Below are 23,092 nucleotides of genomic sequence, written 5' to 3' on the forward strand. Positions count from 1 at the left end.
CTGATCTGTTACAGGGACTTGTGGCAAGCAGTACTGAGCAGAGACAAGAGGAGGAGAGGTGGCAGTGAAGTAAGCCTTTGTAAATAACCAAATGGCATTTTTACAATTTGAATTTTGCAGAAGAATAAGAGAAGTGTTTTGGACAATAATACCAAGCAGCAGGTAGCTCAGACAGCTGGAAGAAGTTCCTCCAGATGCATTTGTATGGTATTTCAGCATCAAATATTTCTCACAGGGAGTACAYGTTCCATTTTAAAAGCTTTGCTTTTGTTGTTTTGGGTTTTTAATGACCTGGTTTGACCTAGTAGAACTGTTCATTTTCCTTTTAAGTGACTTAAAAGAAACTAATTCTAAGTCAAGAACAATTCAGTATTCTGAGCAMTTCTGATGAATATATTCTTTTGTCTTTGACTGCATGCATTTTAGTTAAGATGATTACCTAAGAGACGTATGTTAAAAAGAATCCAAACCTCCTGTATGTGCAGCTAAAACTGGTTTGGAAAATTAAACCTTGTTTTAAGCAGATTATTTTTTTACGCCAAAAGGCTGCTTCCCCTTGGAGAAATGAAGAAAAAAAATTATGAAGGGTGACTTGTATAATAATGTTAAAAAATGAGTGTTTCTTCAATATGTCTCATTAGGACAGCAAATATTTCTCGCTTGGAACACTTCTTGTGTTTCCTCCAAAGCAGAGACGACACATGGTCTGTTCCTTCTCCCCTCCCACCCCTTGCTAAGTACTGAATGTATGTGAAACAAAATTCCTTACACTCATCCAAAAGATTTTGTTTGAATTATCTAAAGCTGGTTTGTTGTGGTTTTGCTGACAGTGGCTGGGATCCTTCAAGCTGGTTTGGCATGCTGCAGTGGTGACTGCATTGAGGAGTCAGAATTTTCCCAAAGCTTTTCCAGATAAACAGAAGGCCAGGGACACTGAGCATCTCATCATTTCTTTGAAAGGCCTCTTCATTCTTGGGAGTGGTATATAGGCTCCRATCCCTTGGCTACAGCACASAAYAGAGTTAAAAATTCAAGTAAATAAYAGYCAAATKATTAAGATGGGAGAGAATTTACTGTGTCTTRTGCTTTTTGATATTCTTTCTTACTGTAGGCATGAGCAGCAGCTAGGGCATGTTCTGCAAAGCTGGAGACAGGAAGGACTTGTTTAGATCCTAGCTTGGGTGACTGAATAGTTGGATACATGGTTCATTTCCCAGCATTTTAATTAAAGCCTGAGTGCCYCAGTATCTTGGTATCAGTTGCTCYTGACAAATGCTTTACTCAAGATGTGGAATGAAAGGCTATAAATCACACAGCTGAAAATACCTCTTTACCCTCAATCAGAAAATACTTTTCCCAGGTTTGCCAGCTAATGAGATAGCCTRTGTGGTTTGTTGGAGGTGACTATTGGTTGGAAGGTTTTTGTTTGGTTTTTCTGTGTTTTTTTGTTGTTGAAAAATACAAGTATTTTGAAGGGAGTTCTTGGAAATCTCACATTAAGGATGTTCACACAATTCATTCCACAATACAGTTTCTGAGTGATTGAGTTTAAAGTGTCTTTGGCAGCTKGCAGCAGTGGCAGTAAAGAACAGGAAACAACACGCTGAATGTAAGTGCAAAGAGCCACTGTTGTAATGATTCCGCTCCTTGCAGACCGGCAGTGTTATCTGTGAGACTGAGGAGCAGTGAGGCTATTTTTTGGGAACAGGATGATCTTTGTGTGTGGAGCTAAAGAAACCAGATCCTGGTGGCACAGCTGTACCCCCAGCAGTTAAACTGTGCACGCATTGTGCACTGAGGAAAAGGAAAAGTTAGGCTCCTTTCAGAATTTTCATGGTAGTGTGGGAGCTCACCTTTGAAGATTCAATCTCAGATTTATTTATTGATGTGGTTTTCCTTCCTACAATTTCTTGATTGTGTTAGAGTATTCTGGTGTGGGGTAGAGTGCCTAAGCTGTCAGAGGGAGGATTTGTATGCCAAGTCTGCCTGATGGGTTTGTTTTTTTTTAATGCAAAATGAATATTGTAAATAAAATTCCTAATGGWTTGTGCAATGTTATTTAGGTCAAGAATTTTAATAGTTATGGATTTATATCTAACTTTGGCTCCTAGGTCTGGGAGGTCTTTGTTCCTGCAGTTCTGGAAGTCCGAATCTTTTCTTTTCCATAGGCAGAAACACGACTCAAAATTGTAAGAACTGTGCAATTCTAAATCATGGAAGCATTTGTCTCAYTGATGACTTCAAAAATGGTTTTAAAATTGTGGCATTTAGATGCTGTCAGAATTGAATATAGGATTCACTCTTCTATTAATTTCAGTTATCTTGTATAAGCTTCTTCCCTTTTAAGATGAACAAGAATTTTTTTAATAACTTTGTATTACTGATTTAAAAATCTATTAAGTACTTTTGTAAATGGAATGTSAGGACTATGAGGGGGAAGATTCTGGAGAGGAGATTTGGTTTTGCTTGAGAACAATATTGAAGCTGTGTTTTCTCATGCTTATGTAATCTTTCAAAAACAGAGACACCTCCCCACCCTGCCAAGACAGATGTTAAGGAAGAAAGGTTTGCTCTTTAGCTTCTTGCTCTCAGGCAACTCAGAATAGGTATTCAAATTTGAAATTCGTGCATTTTATTAGTTTCCCTCTCTTGTTCTKCTTGTTTTCACCAAGATGGTGCAAAATGTAATGGGACCTTACAGTGATTAAGTTGGAATGCTGTTTATCCTTGCTTTAATGTAATTCTATKATATATTTCTATTACCATGCAAATATCTTAGAAGGATGAGAAATGCAGTCAGCTTAACTCCAGTTGTCCTGTAAATGAAAAAAGGGATGAATGTTTCTATTCTTACATGCAAGATTATTAATAGAAGCCTGACACAAGGTTACACTTTCATRAGGAAGTTCATACAGTGGCACATGGTGGTTGCAGATGCTGCAGTYAAGACCTGGTACCTGTGAAAAGCTGAAACTGTAAGGAGCTGATTTGTTAACTGTCAGTGGCAGAGACTGGTGAACTGGCAAAATGTTAATACCTTAGAATGGTCTTGGTGGGCTGGCACTGTCCATCAGTGATCCCTGGGATTAATTGGAGACAGTTGATCCGTTCCTTCAGTGTAGTAATGGATACAGGCATCTGATGCTTCATTTGCATCTGTCATATGAAGGATGTGCTACCTGATCTACTCAGGATGTGCAGAGCTCTTCTAGCTGGGCTTTTTTTCTGTTTAGTTTCTTTGTTTAATCACTGCAATGTAGTCTTTCTTACAAAATGCTGTCTGAAAAATGAGTGGGCTTTTTTGCCTGGAATTTTAAAATCTTCATAAAATAGACAAAATTTTTAWCTGGACACTTACTTTGTCACAGTTCCAAGTAAATGAGAAGTATCTTCAATTGCTAGGGGACTAAAGGGCCTTCATTAGTACTTCTCCTTCAGAAATKAAGAGGATAACTGTCTAGCTTTTTTTAAGGATATTAAATTAAGTTTATAAACAAGAAAATTCATTTCATCTTTATGCAGGTAAGGCAAAAAATGAAACGGCTAATTTTATTTAAAAAAAAAAAGGCGCCACATCTATTTCAGCTTTTGTCAGCTGGCACAGATCAATATATGAGCTTTTTTCATTGCTAATTTAATCAGAGTTTGTTTTCCTGATGGCCTTTGGTCTGCAAATCCTGGGGAGCTGATGAGCAGCATGCAGTACAATGTCCATGCAGTCCAACCAATTTTGCACTGAGCTTGTTCTCTGTCCCCAGCTGTGTTTTTTCCTAAAGATGTTCTCCATGTAGATGTATTTCTGCCTGTGGAATTAAAATTACCTGACTGGTTTGTTATTACCAAGGATGAACTCCTACAAAAAACTGCTGATGTAAGGAGCTGGAGGAAGAGCTGCGTAGCAGACAGGGGTAGCTAATGCAGGATATGGCACTGGAATACAGAAAACCAGATGGAGCTAAAGGACAAAGAGAGCTTTGTGGTAGAGCCTGAAGTAAACCATGGAGAGCCATTAATAGCCTGCCTGTTTGGGCATAAAATTACATATATTGATACAGGTCCCTGTCTTCGAAACTGAGACTTGTGCCCTGTCTTGGAAACTGAGACTTGTGATACATCTTGAGGTGTTTGTAGTGTGTTTTGAGGTGACAAAACGTTGGGTTTGTGAYATAGAAGTCAGCTGCCTTTTGCTTATGCTTCAGGAGAAGTTACAAGTCTGAGCTGTCTGTCTTGGACCGTAAGAAAGTTGTAGCTATTGTTTCAGTATATGCATTGAGATGTTTTTCAACCAAATTCTTACCTAATGTGCCCAGTGGCTCTGCACCAGATTCATGTGGGGTGTCTTGTCTCCACTCTAGTGTTGCTGTGAAGCAATTGTATTTTACAAAAACTCTGTCACCCAAGACAACTGTGTATGTGTGGTACTTTCTTCTTAAGCACATAACCTGTGAAATGGGACTCTGAGACAGTTCATGCAGTCTCTCCTTCACCACCTTGATTTGCTTGTCAGATTTTTCTCTGAGAAGAGAAGGGGTCAAAGCAAAACCTAAAAATGACAGTGTTTGCTTTCAGTAGGAATGGAAGAATTTTTTGCAATAGCCAACTGCAAATAATGTGGTTCCTAGAGCATGTATAATATCTTCCTGCATTTATAAGGCCAGTCTACATGCTGTTAAAAAGCAGAACAAAACCAGCCTTAGAACAGTTTTATGTATACATTTTGCTCTCTTTTAGTCAAAAGCTTTCTTATGTATGGAAATATGTAAGAACACTGCTTCCAAGTTGTATTGATAATCTCTCTAACTAGATGTTGGTTAAAGGTGTGAGAGTTTTACTCCAGCAGGAATGGCTAAATATTCTATAGTATTTTCAATGTGCATAGGAACAGTTGCAGAGTGAAAGAAAGGTATTGTTTAATTTATTTTTTTTTCTTACTCAASTAGAAACTAGAATGATTTTCAGATGTTCTATGGTTTCATGAAGAGTAAACTAGGCATAGTGGAAGTCTCACTGTAGGTGGTAAACTGTAAAGATCACTTTTTCTGAAGAAAGGGAGGTTTTTTTCCCTCTGCCTTGCTCACTCCCCTCACAACACCCCCACCCTTAGGAATTCAGTGTTACTTGAAAGTTGTTTTGGGTCAAAAGAAAATKGATCAAGAATCAGAATTAATAGTTTCAGTGCAAGAGGCTATGAAGGAAAAATGGATTCAGAATTTAGATTAGCTTTGCTTAGAAAGCAAAACATTATTCTCAGGTGGAGGGTGACCATGGCTGTTCAGTAGTGCAGACAGGATAAGGTGCGTGTACCCAACTTGTGTTACATGCTAATGGCAAGCTTTCTTTGACTATGGGACCCTACAGATTCTCCATTCTGTGTAAAATTCCTATTTATCCTTGCATTACATGCATTTATAGTGCCATTCCCCTTTGGCTTGACAACCCCCTCACTGCTTTATTTTCTTCTTACCCTCTTACATGTTTGTCTACTGTATAGTATTGTTTGTTCAGTCTCTTTTTTTGGTGTCTTTTTTCCCCATGATCATATAATGAAAGCATTTAATTCCTGTTTTAAAAATACTCMATTTTTGCTTTGGCTTTTTATCTATCTAATATACCTTTATGTGGGTCCTTTAAAATCAGCTGATAATGTGTTCCAGGAAGAAACCAAACATCTTTTTTACATTTGCATAGAAAAAAAAAAAAAAAAAAAAAAAAAAAATCACAAACATAATTTAATATTTATAGACAAATGCTTTTGTGGCATGCTAGGTGAAGAATGCATATACAAAAAAAAATACATGCAGTTTCAGTTTACTGAACAGGAAAACAGCTTAATGAACTAGAAACATATTTTGCAGCGTATGAGCTCAGAGGTGAAACAAATCTGAAATGTAGTTTAAATCAGGGCAAGATCTTAARTTAGTTTATCAAATAGTGTGGATTTTCTGGTCTTGTGGGGTTTGGTTTATTTATTTATTGGTTGATTAATTGATTGATTGATTGATTATCACAAACAAGGCTCAAGAGAAGGTGAAGGTGAGGACAGAATCTGTTGTTTGTCAAGGAAAATTGGAAGTTCCAGGGAAAGCTCTGCATGATTTAGCTGACTGGAAAATGTCCATCTATTTTGTATTCATGCCTTTAGCTAAAGCATTAAAAACTAACCGTGCACTGTGGAATAAAAAGAGGTGTWAGAGGTTCATTTTGTGCATTCTGGTTACTACAGAGCTTTGTAGGGGTCCTAGACTGCATCTTTTCTGAAGGCTGAAAGGAAAAACTGCTGTTTTGCTGTATTTTTTAAGATCACCCTGAGCCTCAATTAGGGTAGTTACGGTAGAGTGTAATCTGCTGCATCTGGCTATTCCCACATGTGAATTTAAAGACTGGAACTGTGTTCAGTGAGTCAGAGGAGAGCATCCCCAGAAGAGAGGAGCTGCTCTGACGGCAGGCAGGGGTCTAAACCAGACTGAGGAGATAACAGCGACTTCCTCATTCTGATGGCATTGCCTGCAACATTATCTGGGTGAACATCTTGAGGAGAAGCTGTAACCCATCCCGGGGTGCAGGCGAGCAGGTTATTTGGACGCCGTGGGTATCGGAGCAGCTGACTCCTCACCATGCCGAACAGGATTAAACAGATTGACACTCTGGGATCTCTTCACTCCGTAAATCCTACCTGCTGCGGCAACGGGCAGCCGAGTGGCTGTAAATACTGGATCCTGGATTTAGGTACAAATACGCGCAGTACAGATAYAATGGGCAGGGGGAGGCAGGTTGGTTGGTTGTTTGGGGGATGTTTTCAAATCGCAGGAGTTTAGTAGGATGCTTTTTTTTTCCTCCTTCTCTCTTTTTCTCTACTCTCCCCTCCCTCTGATCTGACCCCAGCCAAAAAACGCAGAGTATTACAGAAAGGACCTGTATGGGAAAGGGAGCAGTTACAGAATTAATCTTCTCTGTAAACTACTGAGATGCTGTACAGTAAGCTCTTTCAGGAAAAGCTTGTAAGAGGCATGTGCTACTTTATGGGGGTTTTTTAGCTGAACTAGGGAAATGCGGAATGGTAACTCTTGCTCTGTGAAACATTATTAATGGTTCTATTTAATTTTGAAAGATTAGCAGAAATTTTCTTAGACTGTTGCTGCTAAATGAAAGAATTCATAGATTATTCAGTATGTATCACTTCTGTTAAATTGTTGAGAAGTAATGCTTTTGGGGAAATAGAGCTTAAAAAGAAAGGGTAGTTGGGAAATAAATCGGTCTGTGAAATTTATKTAGAGGCAGCATTGATTCTGAAACATAACATGGAGGTAAGGTATGCTTTTAGTCTCAACTGGGGCAGCACAGAGGTAAGGGTATGGATGTTCATGTTAAACTTGATTCTTGTAGGGTCTTCTCACRTTTATTCTTTGTAATTTTTAACAGAAAACAATATTTGTGCTTGKCATTTGATCCGTTGCTGCTGAACAAGTTGGTATGATACGCATTAAAAAGTTAGAASTATCTCCAGAACAAAACAGTGCTAAACTTCAGTGTCTGAAGCTGATGCACCTGTTGGGATGCCTTCTTGCATACCTGTTGCTGTGTGCTGTGTGCTTATACTTAAAAAAGCAGCAAAAGGCAAGTTGCAATCAGTGTTATTTGATAATATCCAAACTGCAGTTAGCGATGAGGGGAGAGGGAGGATGGTAGAAGGCTTGCRAACATGAAATCAAGAATGTAATGAGAATTAATCTTATCAGAGACCTCTGAAGATAGGGTCGCATGTCAGTGGGATGGTCATATCTCTCAGTAGTTCCTTGAAAAGTACCGGGGCGTTGGAGTTGCAGCCAGTGGGAGTTAATGTTAGCAGGCTGTCATMTCTGAGCCAGCAATAGAGCTGTGTTCTCAGATGGCTGCTCTGTAGCCCTCGGTGCTGYGCCATCGCTTCCTTAAACAGCAAGGAAGTTTTTAGAAGTAAACAAGTACAGGTTTACAGTACTTCTTGCAGGAAGGTGGGAGTGAAAGCAGTCAATTATAAATAGTCGTTGATAGGCAGAATGTTCTGCAGCAGAATACTTTTCAGCAAGTCCCTACCCGGAGCTGTGACTACCTAGTCTGCTGGCAGTCTCTTCATGGCATGGCAGAGTCTTCTCCCCTTCCTGTTCCTTTGCCTTCTCYTGGCTTCGCTGCAGCTCCTTTGCTTCATTTTAAAACTCTTGGAGTTGCAGTGGTTAGTTTAGTTCCAAATAATTTTTACAAAACACATTTTATAAAGTGCTGAGTGTAGTCAGTTCCTATCAGTGAGATGCTTTCCGTTATTACCATAAATTAATAAGATCGTGGACACACATGAAGTCTTGTTTGGCAAACATAACATGGTTTCACAAACATCCTTCATTGTTCCCTTTTTTCTGTGTCTTAAAAACAGATGTCCATGCACACAGACCATGCCGTAAGGAGACTCAATAGCCTTTCATAATAGGGAACTAAGCCTACTTGCATACCCCAGCATAACTGTAGCTATGCCATCTCTTGAACTGGAACAAGTAAAAAATGTATCTGTAGTATCACTGGCCACTGCAGTCTTACAACTGGCCATATGGGATTTAGGCTTAATGTTCAGTTTGTATTCTAGTGCATGATTTTATTTGTGGAAGACTTTGACATTGCTTAAAGGCTTTTYAAAGAATTAAAAAGTTCAGTACATTTTTCATTAAAATGTTAGAATACATGTACAATTAATTATTATGTATTCCTGCTTAATTAAATGATCTGAGTTTTTGCCCCACTTTTGCTCAAGCCTGAAGGAAGGAAATTCATTCAGATACAGGGAGAAAGAAAATAGGGCTTTGAGTAATGAACTGGCAAGAAACTACTGAAACTAATAAGTAAGTATTGTATTTTTGCCTTAATCTGATCAGTTGGAGAAAGCAGTGGTGTTGGTAGGAGGAAGCCAATTCTCATGGTAATTCCACCCATTTCTGCAACTTAAAAATGCTTTGCATATGAGACAAGAGAGACGAGATAAATATTAAAGTTGTTTATGGTTATCTGGCTGGAGAGAGTGTTGAGYAGTTTCAGTCTGGAACTGAATATTGAAAATAACATATTTTTTCAGTTACCTTATGAGCTGGAAGAAACAATAGCATGTATGTGTTTCAGTCCCTAAGTGGATCATGTGAGGCTRTATTTCACTTGGGAAATTTGAGAGGCAAATCTCATGGATCAAWTCCAGGGAATAAATGTACAACCCCCAAATTTATCCTGAAGTTATTAACCATCTGGAGCCGGGGTTTCGAAGGAGGAAAGGTGGTTTTAGGAGTAGAGAAAGAATAGAGAATTAGCTTTGAAAAATACTTATTGTATGACCAATAGATTGCTAAAAAGAACATGTGCGAATCAAAATATCTTTCCTTTTTCCTCTTTCATAACATTTTATGKTATATCAAGCCTCAGAAATAATTCATCCATAAAACAGGATACTTTCACTATAAAGTAATTGTTAGCAAATGGTGTCCAAGAGAGGATAAGAATCTCTGAGGACTGAACTCAGAGGATGCAGTGGGAGAGTCCAGTTATTACTAATGGGTTGGTGTAATTCTTGGCATAGATTCACATATACACTTTGAAAGTCTATTCTTTTCGAATACAGATGGAAGCTGTTAAATATGTGCTGTGTGTGCCTTCCCATCTCCACAAAGAGCATGCAACAAAAACCCTCCTGAAACTGAGCTCACATATCAGCTATACAGTTACACATGCAAAGGTGCTGCTTTCCTGACCTCTGCATCCTTACTCACTTGTTCTTGGCTTTTCCGAATCATTAGGCTGCAGGACTTGCAAGAGAGTTAGCAGAAGGTGCTGTTTCATGGTTAGTAAAAAATGAGCTATGTGTCAGGTACTGCTGGTTTATTTACCCTGTGCTTGCACATACAATCCAGCTGCTTCTCGGTCATCAACACAGCAGTCACACATGCAGCCAGACCTGTGAGCAGATCTTGTAGAAGATGCTACACTGTTCCCTCCTCCCCCACTCCCCAAAATCCCCCCTTAAAAAACCACAAACAGCAGCAACTACAAAACACAACAATCCCCCCCAAAAAGACCAAACAAAAAAAAAAACCTCAAAAAACAACCCCAAGCTTATGAGGTATAGGAGTTTATGCAACAATAATACTGATGTCCTTTCATAATTGCCATCCCTGCTCATGAACCTGAAGATCTGAGACACAGGTTTTTTTCTCTGAGTGAGCTGATAAAATCCATCAYTGTCCCTATTTTCATCTGAACTACTGATTCTTTTCTCCTTTAATTCGCATGTATTGGACTGGACTTTTTTTTACTGGGATGGACTTTTCAGTCTGTTGAAAAGGCCATTTCTATAGCTCTCAGGTTGGTTACTTGGTGAAATAAGCCAAGACTGAGCATCAGTTGCATGTATGGTGTTAGCCCCAGGCAGCCTAGTCCTTGGAAGTTTGCTCCCTCTCCACTGCAGCACTTTCTGCTCAGACTTTGTATAAGTATTGCTTGCAAACAGAGTAATTTTAAATGGTTTCAGTCCCAGCTCTTTCTCAATCCAGCTACTCAGTTTCTGAGTTCTAACTTTTTTTTTAAAGATGTAAAAGGAAAGCATATGCTTTCCCAAAGGAAATGTAGTCAGGGTTATAATACAATCTYCATGTATTAAGGACTTGTAACTCCATTTTTGTGTTAGGAAGAAAGTGTTTCTATATAAACGCTTTTTGATTTTGCTAAGATGGCTGTATTCCAGTATATTACTACTGAAGCATGTTCAGAGTACTTAGTAATTAATTTTTAGACTCTGCTTCAAAATGTGGTAGAACAACGAGCAGTCAGTAACAAGAGATTTCAAATTTCCTAGAGACCAGAAAGAATATTGATAAAATTTTGAAAAGAAGGGTGGAGTTTGATTTCATACCAGAAATGTGTTTGTGTCTTTGGCTCCTTGCCAGCTCTCTCAGAGAGTACCTGTATCTAAGCATCTGATGCGTATGATTTTGTTTCATGGTCAAAAGTCTGTATTGAATGTATGGGCTTAAACTGAGCAAAGCAGAAATGTTCCAATTTATATTTCAACTTAATTTCCCTCTTGCTGTGTTACAGCTCTCTTTYAAACAAATTACTTCAGTGAAGCAGCAGCCTAAGAGTGGGCTATTGCCTTACATAATKAAAGTTTCCTCTAGGTGCTCATTGCAAGACTGAGAAAGAACAATATGGTCATAATCTGCTTTTGAGCAGAGTTACGAGCAGCTGTAGCAATCCATTGAATTTGCTTATCTAGGCTGGTGCTGACTCTCCTTTAGACAAGGTAATGAGAGGAACAGAATTGAGATACGAGTGTATTCCATCCTGCTTTGAAAAGACAACATCAGTAACATTAACAATCCTCCCCTGTAAAGCTTGGTTTTCCTCACATACAATTGTTAATTATACTTAATAAACCACTTACTTAGTTTTTTGTTTCCTTGCATTTGAACATGGGACTGGACAACTCCAGTCAATCTTCTTGAATGGTTAGGAAAAAACACCACCCAAGATATAAACTATGTGGAGTTTGCCTTAAGAAGAGTTTCATAGAGGTCAGCTATCTAGAGGCATTGTAGGAAATGCTGGGGACTGGATGAAAAGAAGAGATGTTATTTTCAATAGAAAAATGAATAGAAACTAATTAAATTTCTTATCTTGTCTCCACCAGATAACTTATTTGCCCCTAAATTTAGGCTTACAGTTGAGTCTGTAACTTTAAAAAGCAGTAATTWTTGTATTGTAGAAATTATTACGGATTTCCTTCCTTTCCTCTGCTTTGTGTCTAATTAAACCAAGTAYGAAGAATACTGCTTTATTGCCTTTTAATTGCTTTCCAGAAGAAGTTGTTGGGGGTTTTTTAACCTTTTTTTCCCTTTCTTTCCCTACATCCAAACCAGTTTCAGACGGGTCTCCCATGATCTTATCATATCACTTTCCTGTGGTCAGATAGGTAATATCAAATGGATGGGAGCTGGGTATGATGTGAGGAATTGGAATTTAGATAACTGGTGGACAAGGCAGTTCACAACATCACCTTCCTCCTGAAGCTTTATTGGAAAATGAAGGAAACAAAAAGAATGGAAAAGCTGCATGACAAAATATAGCTTTTTGTGTGTGCATGGTGTGGGCTTGATCATGCCAAAGAAAATTCAGCAGTACATATAYTTTTCCTGAAGAGACTGTAATCAAGTTAACGAACGTGGTAATGATTCTATTTTTAGTAACCAGTGTATTTGAATTCCACACTGAAATAAAATGTCACAYCTTCCATTAATTTATGGTTTTAAAGCACTTGTTTTAAAATACTCTATACCAAGGAGTTATCTTTTCCCTTTTAACTGAGTCTGTATTCAAAATGATGAATGTGTGGAGGAGGATCTTCCCCTTTCCTAATCCCTTAAARTACTTCATCCTGCAAAGGCATCTCTGCACCAGACAGGCATTATGACTTTCAATAGCTCTCTGCTAGTCAACCTTGACGGTGAGTCTGTTTAAAAAAACCCTTGTATTGCCAGTGTGAYTGACCTTTATTAAAATCACGTGTGCTCTCATTGTATCGCTCAGGTTACATTTCCATCTGAAGAAAAAAATATAAAACCAGTTCAGTTTCTAATCACTGTCATCTAAGTCTGCTCTTGATAATGTAGTTATTGAGGTGRGATTGCACTCAGAGGAAGCTGTCTGTCATCACCTACAGTCATCTCATTACACAGTGGGGAGGCTGAAAGCAGTGGCATGGCCACAAGGGCTCCAGACRGTGTGTGCACCAAAAAGGTCAGCGTTTTATGGTGCAAAGTAATGTTGTTTGTACAGTCAATTTCTATCACTAATATCAATTAATTGGGTAAGGAGCAAACATCATTGTACAATGAATCTCTATCTCTAATATAATTAATTGGATAAGGAGGAAACAATTTTTTTATCTCTAGGAATTTCAGAGGACCCATTTTTATCATTATTTTAGCCATTCCATCTTTGCTCCCAATTCCCTAAATTACTTTCTCAGTGTATTTTTTTGAGGGCTACAGCAGTATAACATTTGGAAAGAGAAAATAACCGAAGTTATTGTAATAGCCCCAAAGCTAAACAGTATGAGTATATTATTATTATTGAGCTTATGGCAGAGTTCCTAACTTGAGATTGATGTGTTTGTACAGCTGTTGCTGAAGCTGTGGCTCCAAACAATTGCTAGTTGTTCTAATGAGCTCTTCTGCTTTGAATTAAGAGGATGGGGGAAAAGAAAAAAAGACTGTTAAAATTGCTGTTGGATTATTACGTGTGTTTAGGTTAATGTGTAACTGCAGTAGGTGAACAGGAAACAAGTATTTTTTTAGTACTAGCAGTCTAATAACTTGRGGTTTTAAAACAAATGAAATTTGATAAAGTCATTATTTCTTTAGGTTCATTTGTTTTTGTTACTTAATACTAACACTGTGTACCATCTCTTTATAAACTTTACTAGTACACTTGAAGCTATGCTTAGCAGTTGTTAATAGTATCTACCCTTTGTGTTTTAAAGTATGTTTATTGACTCATCATATATTCTGTCAATTTTACTAGTGAGGTTTTGGAGGTTTTCTCATGGGTTGGAATTTTTAAGGCATTTGAAGAGAATAAAATTTGTCTACTTTCATTTTCTACAGGTGACACATTTGTAAATACATGGCAGAGGTTAGACTTGCTCAAGTTTTTTCAAACTTATGGGCAAAAGGAAAGAAAGTAYTTTTGACTCAGCATTTATGCAGATTTTATGTGGAATTAGTTTTTGCTTTTGCAATTGTGGGACTTGTTTATATTGATTACATAAAGCAATTTCCTCCCTGTCTGTGGGAACATTCTCAGTTTCAACAGTGCAGCAGAATGGTGTGTCTCGCTATTTCCTTTTGAGATCAGACTTGCTGGGACATGCTTTTACAATATCTTAGCAGTATACAACCTTTTTCTTGATGTAGTGAGGGTGTTTTAATATCTGCATAGGACAAATTCCTTCCATTGGGATGCTCCGCATTGCTGAGCTTTTGCACAGGGTAGCATGGCATGTGTTACTTGAAATAACTTCTGAGATCATGATTCTTCCTCACGCAGTTTCTGCAGACTTGCTTCTCTCCCTCCCTTCCTCCACRGCTTTCTCTGCATTCAGCAGAGCCGAGGGCTTGCTGAATGCATCTTTTTTCCACCCCCTTTTGGTTGGTTGTTCTGTTATCTGTATTGATATGGACATTTTTGTTTCATATCTGTTCATAATCGTTCTCTTCTGGACTGATGCACAAAGCATATCAGATGAGCTGCTGAGCTGCTTCAGAGCTGTATTTCTAGGACTGGAGTTTATTTTTATCCATTTCGGGGCGAGAATTTACTTTGCAGCAAAAATTACAGTAGCAGATGATGAAACCCCTACAGCTCAGTAACATATGAGCAGAATTAATTGTGCAGTTGCCCCAATTAAAATCTGAAATGGCTTATCACGAATCCTGTCAGCAGTGGTTCCCGTTGGTCGTGTGTGACGAGCAGAGACAGAGCCGCGTCTTCGCTGCGGGCACCCCTGGACACAGCCCTCGGGAGCCGCTGCGCGTGGCGACCATGCGGCCACGGATTGTCACAGTGGGCAAAACTCTGCCCAGTGTCCTGAGCCCCAGCACTGCCTGCGAGGCCCGGGCACAAAGCTTCTGCCTTCCCTCTCATCCGTTCTTTGCCTCAGACGTCGCTTCTCCGCTTGGTTTTGCCAAAGGCGGGGAGTGCTRTGCCGGGGAGCTGCTGGAAGGGAGCGAGTACTGCCGGCTCCCACTGTGTCAGTGGCCGTCCTGTGCCCTCCATGGCCTCTCGTGCTGGGATCTTCAGCTCACCAGCAGAGCAGTGCTGGGAGCAGGGCAGACCAAGGGCTGTACGCAGATCCTCTCAGCCCTKCGCCTGGAGCAGTCGTTCCTGCTGCATCCCTTCTTMTGGAAGGAGGAGTGGTTGGGCCTTYCTTGGCCTTCAGCTGATCTTCTGCTTTGGTCATCCTGTAGTTGTTKGATATACACMWGATGTTAGRCAKCTAGCTAAAATAGCATATACAAACMCTTCWAAATATTTGCATCTCTGTGGTAAAGCTCAAAAATGYCCATGCCCACGTAGTTGAGTCTTTGTGGAACATTGAGAAATTTGATTTTAAAAGCTACTGTATTTAAAGCAAAATAGGGAAAATACATTAGTACTGTGAGAAAACCTGCTTGCTAATATGGAAAAGCATTATTTCTCTAATTTCTTTCACAATTTTCCTTGAAGAACTTTCTCAACTATTTAACAAAAGAAGGGCRTCACCTTAATAGCTCACATCACATAGTATGTATCAGCCACAAGAGAGARTTGTTAGTATGTAACTTAAATCTGTCGCTGAAAATCTTGCCTATTTTAGGTCTACAGAGCAAATAATCTTACGTGSTYCTTCTCAGCGATGGAAAATTATGTYCTATAATGGGAGGCACAGGTGAAGCACAAGAGATCAGTAACTGGATGATGGCCCCAGTTGGCCCCTTGGGAACTTGAAAGTTGTGCATGAGAAGGAGAAAAAATTGCCTGAAATTAAAATTARAACATGTTTCTGTTCATTAGCTCATACATAAAAGCATGCAGGTGCCTGTGCAGTTAGTGTTTGGGGGAAATGCACCCTCCCTTCTAGTGGGAGACAATCATATTAACATAATCAGGCCACTTGCTTTGATCTGTAAAGAGGATGGCTCAGTACACTCTCTGACACTGAGTGAGAGCTTGACTGAGAAACAGTGCTAAGTTACATAAATCTGTCCTTGGCATGTCCTGCCAGGCACATGGATATAGCTGTCTTTAAATCTGAGCAAACAGGTGGCCAAAAGAATAGAGCTGAAATCCAGACACCACCTATTAAAACATAAGCTGCATACAGGGAGGCTGAGGTTTAATCTGTTAAAAGCTTGTGGTTTTCACAAACTGAGAAACTCAACTTCAGCAGTCTAGGTCTTAACACTTCCTACTTGTGACACAAAATGTATTTCTTTCCAGAAATAGGAGACAATAACAGCTTATTGCAAAGAACTAAATGCTTCACAAAGTCCAGTTTCCCTTTCTGTAGTGCTGCCTTGTGCTTGTAGCAGAGTAAAAGATTTAGATTTGAGGTTTTATATCCCTGTTGTAGAATTCCAGGGAACACAAACAGAGCGACTTTTTTTAACCTGCAAAGGTTTTTTTCCTGGCACAATATCATGCCTTCCTTCTTAAAACCCCCAAAAAACAAAATCTCAAGTGTGGATGCAAAGCTGTCCAGCAGTTTTAAGAGGAGCGCTTTTTCCCGTCGGAATACTGATGGCTCATAGATAGCAGTATTTGCTGTTTGCAGCTCTCTCTGTGTACACTCTGTCATGCATGTGAAACTAGTTAAAAGCTTTMATGTAAAACCTTGGTTTACAAACACTTGGTTTTAAATCTATGGGGTAGAAAGGCAGGAGAAGATACTAAAAAAAAAAAAAAAAAAAAAAAAATAATAATAATAATAATCTTAGTGTATTAAACTTTTCAGGCTTAATTTTGCCAGTAATTTTTTTTTTAATTCAAATGAACAGTGTATTCTTTTTGCTCTTACTCAGAGGTTTTCTTCATTGCTTTCTGTAGTGCAGTTACAAATAAGTCTGTTGAATGACTTTTCTCACTATTAGAAAGACCTTTGGAAGTCATTAAGATGACAGTTCTGGGGRCAGGGTAGGGGTTTGATTGCTTGTTGGGCAGTTTAGTATCTCATTAAGAGAAGATGAAGACTATCTAGCCTCAAGCTTAGAATTGAAGTCTATCTAATGATAAYATAATTAGCTCTTGATGACATCGAAGACTTAAATATTGCACACGTGTAAATCTAAGCGCTCTGGACTAGTGGCTGTATCAGTCAAAATTAATACAGATAATTTATTAATCAGGGAAGGTGTGCTACAGAGTTTAACTCTTTGTCTRTTCAGATACTGGAAAGATTGCTAACTTTTTTCAGTATGGTGCATAACTTGAAATAGATGATAAGAAAGAATTGGTGACCAGAGATGAAGGCTCTGTTTATTCCACTGAGACACAAATGTGATTGAGGGGTTTTCTTTTATGTATGGAGTACTAGCTTTCTGCATTTTGTGATATTTTAAAGAAAATATTCTTTTATTAAAATTATATTGCTCTACCTCAGAAGTGAAGTTTTGGTGGAAATGCCCCATTTGCAAGCCTGATGATGCTTAAGTTGCATTGTCTTTAAATGGTAACTGCAGTTATGATGACTTTTTAAAAGTTAAATAACACATCTAATACCTTTTGATGTACATTCTGGCAAAAAAATAGGCAACAAGGATATTTTAAAGAGAATAGATACCCAGCAGGAGAGAAATAAAATTCCTGACACATAGAAAATTRTCTGAATGGTCTTGTACATGGCAGATTGGTAACCTCTTACCTCAAAAGCAGTTCCCAGGCAGAAACTACGTGTGCGTCCATGACTAAAATAATTAATTTTTCCTGGTGAGTTTTCTGGGCTTTTTTTTGTTGATTGGTTGGTTGGTGATTTGTTGGTTGGTTGGTTGGTTGAGTTTTTGCTCCCTAAGGTCCCTGGTGGATGGCAGATCTGCAGTGGCAGAGTGACGTGCCAGTCAGGGTTACTAAGTTTGCTTTGCTCTATTTTTCAGCTTTTGCCYCAATGCTGTTTCACAGTCCAAAGACTGTGAAATGTTCTTCCTTTTATTTTGGAGCATTTTGTGTTTAGACGTGCAGAGCAAGCATCAAGCAGATTCAGTTTGATATCCTAGGTAAAGGAGTCAGGGTTTCTGTAGCCCCTTGCAATAAAACTCGAAAAACAGCAATATGGAAATAGTTAATATGAAGTAGAGTCTTTCAAGTCATCGACTAGCTTTACATGGCTGATTTATTTTTTAGAGAAAAAACCAGTTTATTAATCACAGATGTGCATGTTTCTAGTGTTAAGAAAGCTGGGACCAGAATGAGAATTCCCATTTCCCTTCCAGTTTCAAAAATTTGCCTGTTTGTTGAAGGTAACTTTATCTTCTAGTTTGASAAGGTCAGAACCCATGCTGCCTGCCCTTTAGCTTCAAAAATGTATATATGGACCCTGAGTGAACTCGCTGACCTCACCACCAGAGCAACATATGTCATTTTTACTTTCAGGGAAAGAGCAATTAAATGCCTGCTTTCTTATTGTGGCTACGATTTATAAAATAAGTCCCATCCATTACATTTTTCCAAGTACTTTATTGAATTGAAAAACTTTCTCTACTTGAACAAGTAATGGTTTTATTGCATTTGATGGTTTCTTGTTAGATTGGTGTTGCTGTGTGTGATCACTATATATGTGTTGGGTTTTTCTTCTCTCCAAGATGTCCATCTGTTTCATTTATCTTTTTCTAAGTGGGAATCTGATTCTCACTAGAAAGTTTACTGTACTTGAAACACATTTGGGGTTAGCATACCCCAAATTTATTCCATCTGTTTCAGTTTTAAAATTCCATGTTGTTCTCGGTTTAATTTTGAATACTCTTTTTTTCCTGTTAGCATGTCTCAGTGATAAAATACTCTTGGACAACTCTAGTAAAACAGTTCTCTATGTAGTCATAAAGGAAACAAAGCCGATTTAGTGTAAGCATCCCAAGCATGGTAATCAATCAAACCAAGTCTGTATCCCTAATTATATCTATGGAAGTAGTATATAGCGATGGGGCAGGGAGAAATAAGACACTCCCATGGGGCTCTTCTCATAGTGAAGGTGAAAGGTCTTTCTGTGCTCTTGAAAGTGCCTGTATTGGATATTGATATTCCCTAATGCTTGGATCTGGCAATGCCTCTACATTAATATGTGGTCATGGGCACCTAGGATTTGTACATGACTGTGTTTTGGTGTTGTTACTGGGGTCCTGAGAAAGCAGATGGGAGTAAGTAACTGGAAAATCTGGATGCCTGTCAGCTGGGATGGGATGGGAAAATAGATGGTAAAGTCTCACTGGGAAAATGCTGGYATGGAATATTTCTAGTGCATTTTAACTCAGTTATGAGGCTTTAGAGATCTTTTCCGCAAATTTAAGGGGGGGCAAAAAGTCAGATCCGATCTCTGTAGAGGCCTAGTGGGTTGGTATTTTGTTCAGGTTAACACTGGTGCTTTTAAATCTCTTTATTTCTTAATGTCCTTTTAGGCTGATCTTTTACAGCAATTAAGTATTTTCATTTATTTTAAGAGGATGTGTATCAATGGCTGCAAGYATATTAAGGGTGGGTTTCAGGAGGATGGGGCCAGTGTTTTTCCATGTCCAGTGACAGGACAGGGAGCARTGGGTACGAACTGAAACATGGGAAGGTCCATCTGAATATGAGGAAGAGCAGCTTCACTGTGAGGGTTACAGAGCRCTGAAACAGTCTGCCCAGAAATGTTGTGGAGCCTCCTTCTCAGAAAATATTTAAAACCTGCCTGGATGCTGCCCTATACACCCTGCCGCAGCCATGGTCTAGCTGATCTCCRTAAGTCCCCATCCTTTGTGATTTTCCTTCTCTCTAGTGATTCAAGCTTTACAGAACATAGTGGAACAGTGCCATCATTTTGGTGTACTACTTATATTATGTCCMCTTTTGTGGTTCCCTGAAGCCCTAATAATACTTCAGTAAGTATTTCATATTAAGTCATGCAGAAGAGTAGATAAGAAGCAGTTATATGCTGCATGCCAAGTGAAAATTAATGTTGTGTGGGAGGATATGGCTAAAGTATGTGCTGCGGAACATGTCTGGCTTACATTGTTTTGTCTCTTAGATCTTCTCTGCTTGAGCAGAGTGTTCGTATTTCTTTGTGCTCTCTTCCCTCCTCCTGCCCACAAACTCTTTGCTGACTTKGGTTAAGAGGAGTGGTACAACAAAAGTACAGTCAGACAAAAATACTCGTCTTCCAGTTTCAGGGCCTCTGTCCTGTACTGCTTGGTTTTRCAAGAAATTCGGTAGTTGCTAAGTGTAGTTTGTCAAAAGGAAGTGTGAAAATTTGAGGAGGTGGAACACTATAAAAAGAAGAAGGGATTTATTAACTGCAGGGTTATTACATGCTCAGGAATAGGCATGTTTATGTAAAAGTCAATCTTATGCAATCAGTTACTGCACCACCATGCTGCCTTTTTGTTAGAAAGGAGTAATTGTAAAGGAAAGAAATGCAACAGATATTAAAATACAAAATAGTACATGGCGAACTTCTGTGAAGGCGTAAGTTTTTCTTCTTATGTAAACAAGTTCGCTATTTTATTTGTATGGAAGGAACCTTGTATGAACCGTTACTGAGAGGAAAAATATATACAAATGAAAGAAAAACTTGGCTGAGTGGTTATAACATCTACAAGCTTGGGAGTCTTGAAAACAAGACATTTAGTTTGTGCTTAAAGAAACCTATTTATAAGAACACCACCACTGTTTTCCCCTCTTCTATATTCTGCTATCAGAGTAGCAGAAGGTTATTTATTGAAATGCCCATCAGCTGATGTTTCCTATGGTTTCTGGAACAAGGCATCGGATAATAATTAAAATGCGTGATACAGTAAAGGTAAAGATAAGTTTGGTGAAGGAGCAATCAAACTAAATTCTTGCAGAAGTTTAATATGAGATTGTTTGGATTCCTGTGGAGAGCTTGCAGATGGTTGCAAGTTTTGTTTGGAATTTTTTTATAAGCAGACCACTTTTTTCTAATAAAATAAAAAAATCTATTGTGATGTGGATGCTGTTGGCTAATAGGCTTGCTTTTCTTACATATGTGCTGAGAACCCTTAAGCAGTAATCCAGGGGCCGTGAGGGATACTCAGATTGCAAGTTGAAAACCATTGYTATAGATAATTAATTTCTTCCTTATGGTTTCCACTTCAGCAAGAAAATAATGTGGCAGTTCTGTAGCACTGTTCTCTCAAGATTTAGAGACACAGASAACTAGAGTTGGTTGCTCTGCATCTGTTTTTTTGCCAATACTCATTACTTCAAACCTTGAAGCCAGGTTAATGGCATCGTGTGAACTCTCCTCACCCATGTGCACARCACCTACAGCTGTTGGAAGATAATTCTGCAGATGTAACTTAGTTTAAAGAGTTAGCAGTTAGCTTGTTAGACTGGAAGTATGCTTTATAAAGTTTGTTTATCTTCAGCTGTGTGGAGACATGATGAAAGTGGTGGTTAACAGCAGTTATTATGAATGGGTTCATACAATATAAGTTACCAGTGTTCTTGGCATCAGAGCTGATGGATCTTAGTGGTGGCATGCCATAGGTTTTATTGGAATAGAGAAGCATTTCCATAAACAACATGATGGATTAYATTTTGGATTCCAAGAAAAGAGTGCCCTTTATGAAGCAGCTTGAACAGGGAAGGAAAAATAAAAAGCCCTMACTACTTATATCCACATTTTATGTCTCTTTCCCTGTCTCCATTCAAAACCATCATTTMCACTTAGTGCTCTGTGAACACAGAACAGCCTCACATATTTGTGTGTGGATCCAAGTATTTGGATGTTTATGATTAAGCATATTGCTTCATCAGTGTAAYCACATTATTCCACAAAATTCAAACTATCTCTGGTAAGACTGGAAATACACCTCTTAGGGAAAAGCTGCCAGAAGAGGTGACCTGAACATCTGTGTCAAGCTTCAAGAAGGAACACAAACACTGCATTTAACTCCCAGCGGTAGAAACATTCAACAAAACATTATTTATGTCATCCTTATGTAAACTATCTGTCTGCAAAAGTGCACACACAGGGAAAAAAAAACCATATTTGACAGCCTAGGAGAGTCTTGCTAATACCCTAGTGGTAGATAATATTTATAGGAGTGGTGTTACAAGAATGTTTCCAGTGCCCCCCCTTCCACTCCCCCCMAAAAAGTATATTTTTAGGAAAAGARAATTGCTGGGGGAAACAGCATTGTGCTGCATGGGGAAAAAAGAAATCTAATTTCACAACAGCTAACCAGTGGGTGTTCATCATAAGCATACAGTCCTGTACAAATGACAGAAACCTTGGTGGGAAAGTGTTTTTGACCTCATGCACACATAACTATGGCTTGAGAAAAGTGTATCCTTTGTTTCAATACAGAATTTCAAGCATGTCATGCTGAGAACTACTGCTGATCCTGAGATTTCAGCAAGAGGGCTTTTAAACATTGCTTTGTGCCTTTTTAAAAAACAAACAAAACAAAGCCAAAACTCTGAGAAAATTTAAGCACAAGGCAAACATTTAACTGTTTTCTGATTTCTTCTTTCCTCTGTCCCAAGGGTAGGGGAAATATATAAATAATGAAAGTAATTAGAGCATTTGTAATTAAATTTGGTGTTTGAAAAATGATTTGCTTATCTCGTTGAGGCAATTATTGTTACACTTCATGTCTTTGCTCAAAGCAGTAAACATTAAAAGATAAAACAAGCATATCCTTCCATAAAGTTGCATGACATATGGAAAGTATAATTCACTATCAAATGAGTGGGAAGTATGAATTATAGTTGAGGCGGGAACTACTTAATGAAGCTTGACTGTTCTGAGCACATCAATGGTGCTTATGCAYGAATGGCCATGTGCAGTGTGAACACTGATAGTTGTGGTGGCATTAAAGGCCAGGTTACCTCAAAAAATCTCACTGATTTGTCCATAAATTCAATTTGATATCCATTATTACATTCATCCATTTGCCTTGCATCTTACTTGCCATTGCTTTAAAATGCTCCTCYTGTTCTTTTTTCCAGACTCCCTTTCTGTCTCCAGCAATGATGCCAGTCCTCCAGCTTCCGTAACATCACTTCAGCCCCACATGATCGGTGCTCAGAGCTCCCCGGGCCCCAAGCGCCCTGGCAACACCCTGAGGAAGTGGCTCACCAGCCCTGTGAGGCGCCTTAGCAGTGGGAAAGCAGACGGGCACGTCAAAAAACTGGCCCACAAGCATAAGAAAAGCAGAGAGGTTCGTAAAAGTGCCGACGCCGGCTCGCAGAAGGACTCCGATGACAGTGCAGCRACCCCACAAGACGAAACTGTTGAAGAGGTGAGTGTTTTAAGGCATCTTCCCGAGACTTGCTTGTA

At 38.8% G+C, this 23,092-nt stretch overlaps 1 protein-coding gene across 2 annotated transcripts in view; it reads left to right on the plus strand.

The window, feature by feature from the left end:
- The window catches only part of TRIO (trio Rho guanine nucleotide exchange factor), a 242,151-nt gene that overhangs the window by 184,089 nt on the left and 34,970 nt on the right, over nt 1-23,092 (plus strand). For both annotated transcript variants that reach the window (XM_057390375.1, XM_057390374.1), the window contains exon 35: nt 22,762-23,054. In XM_057390375.1, coding sequence (XP_057246358.1) covers nt 22,762-23,054 — 293 coding nt within the window. The remainder of the gene's footprint in view (nt 1-22,761; nt 23,055-23,092) is intronic.

This window comes from Malurus melanocephalus, unplaced genomic scaffold, assembly GCF_030028575.1.
Source record: "Malurus melanocephalus ecotype Western Australia unplaced genomic scaffold, MMel_1.1 scaffold_25, whole genome shotgun sequence".
NCBI lineage: Eukaryota > Metazoa > Chordata > Aves > Passeriformes > Maluridae > Malurus > Malurus melanocephalus.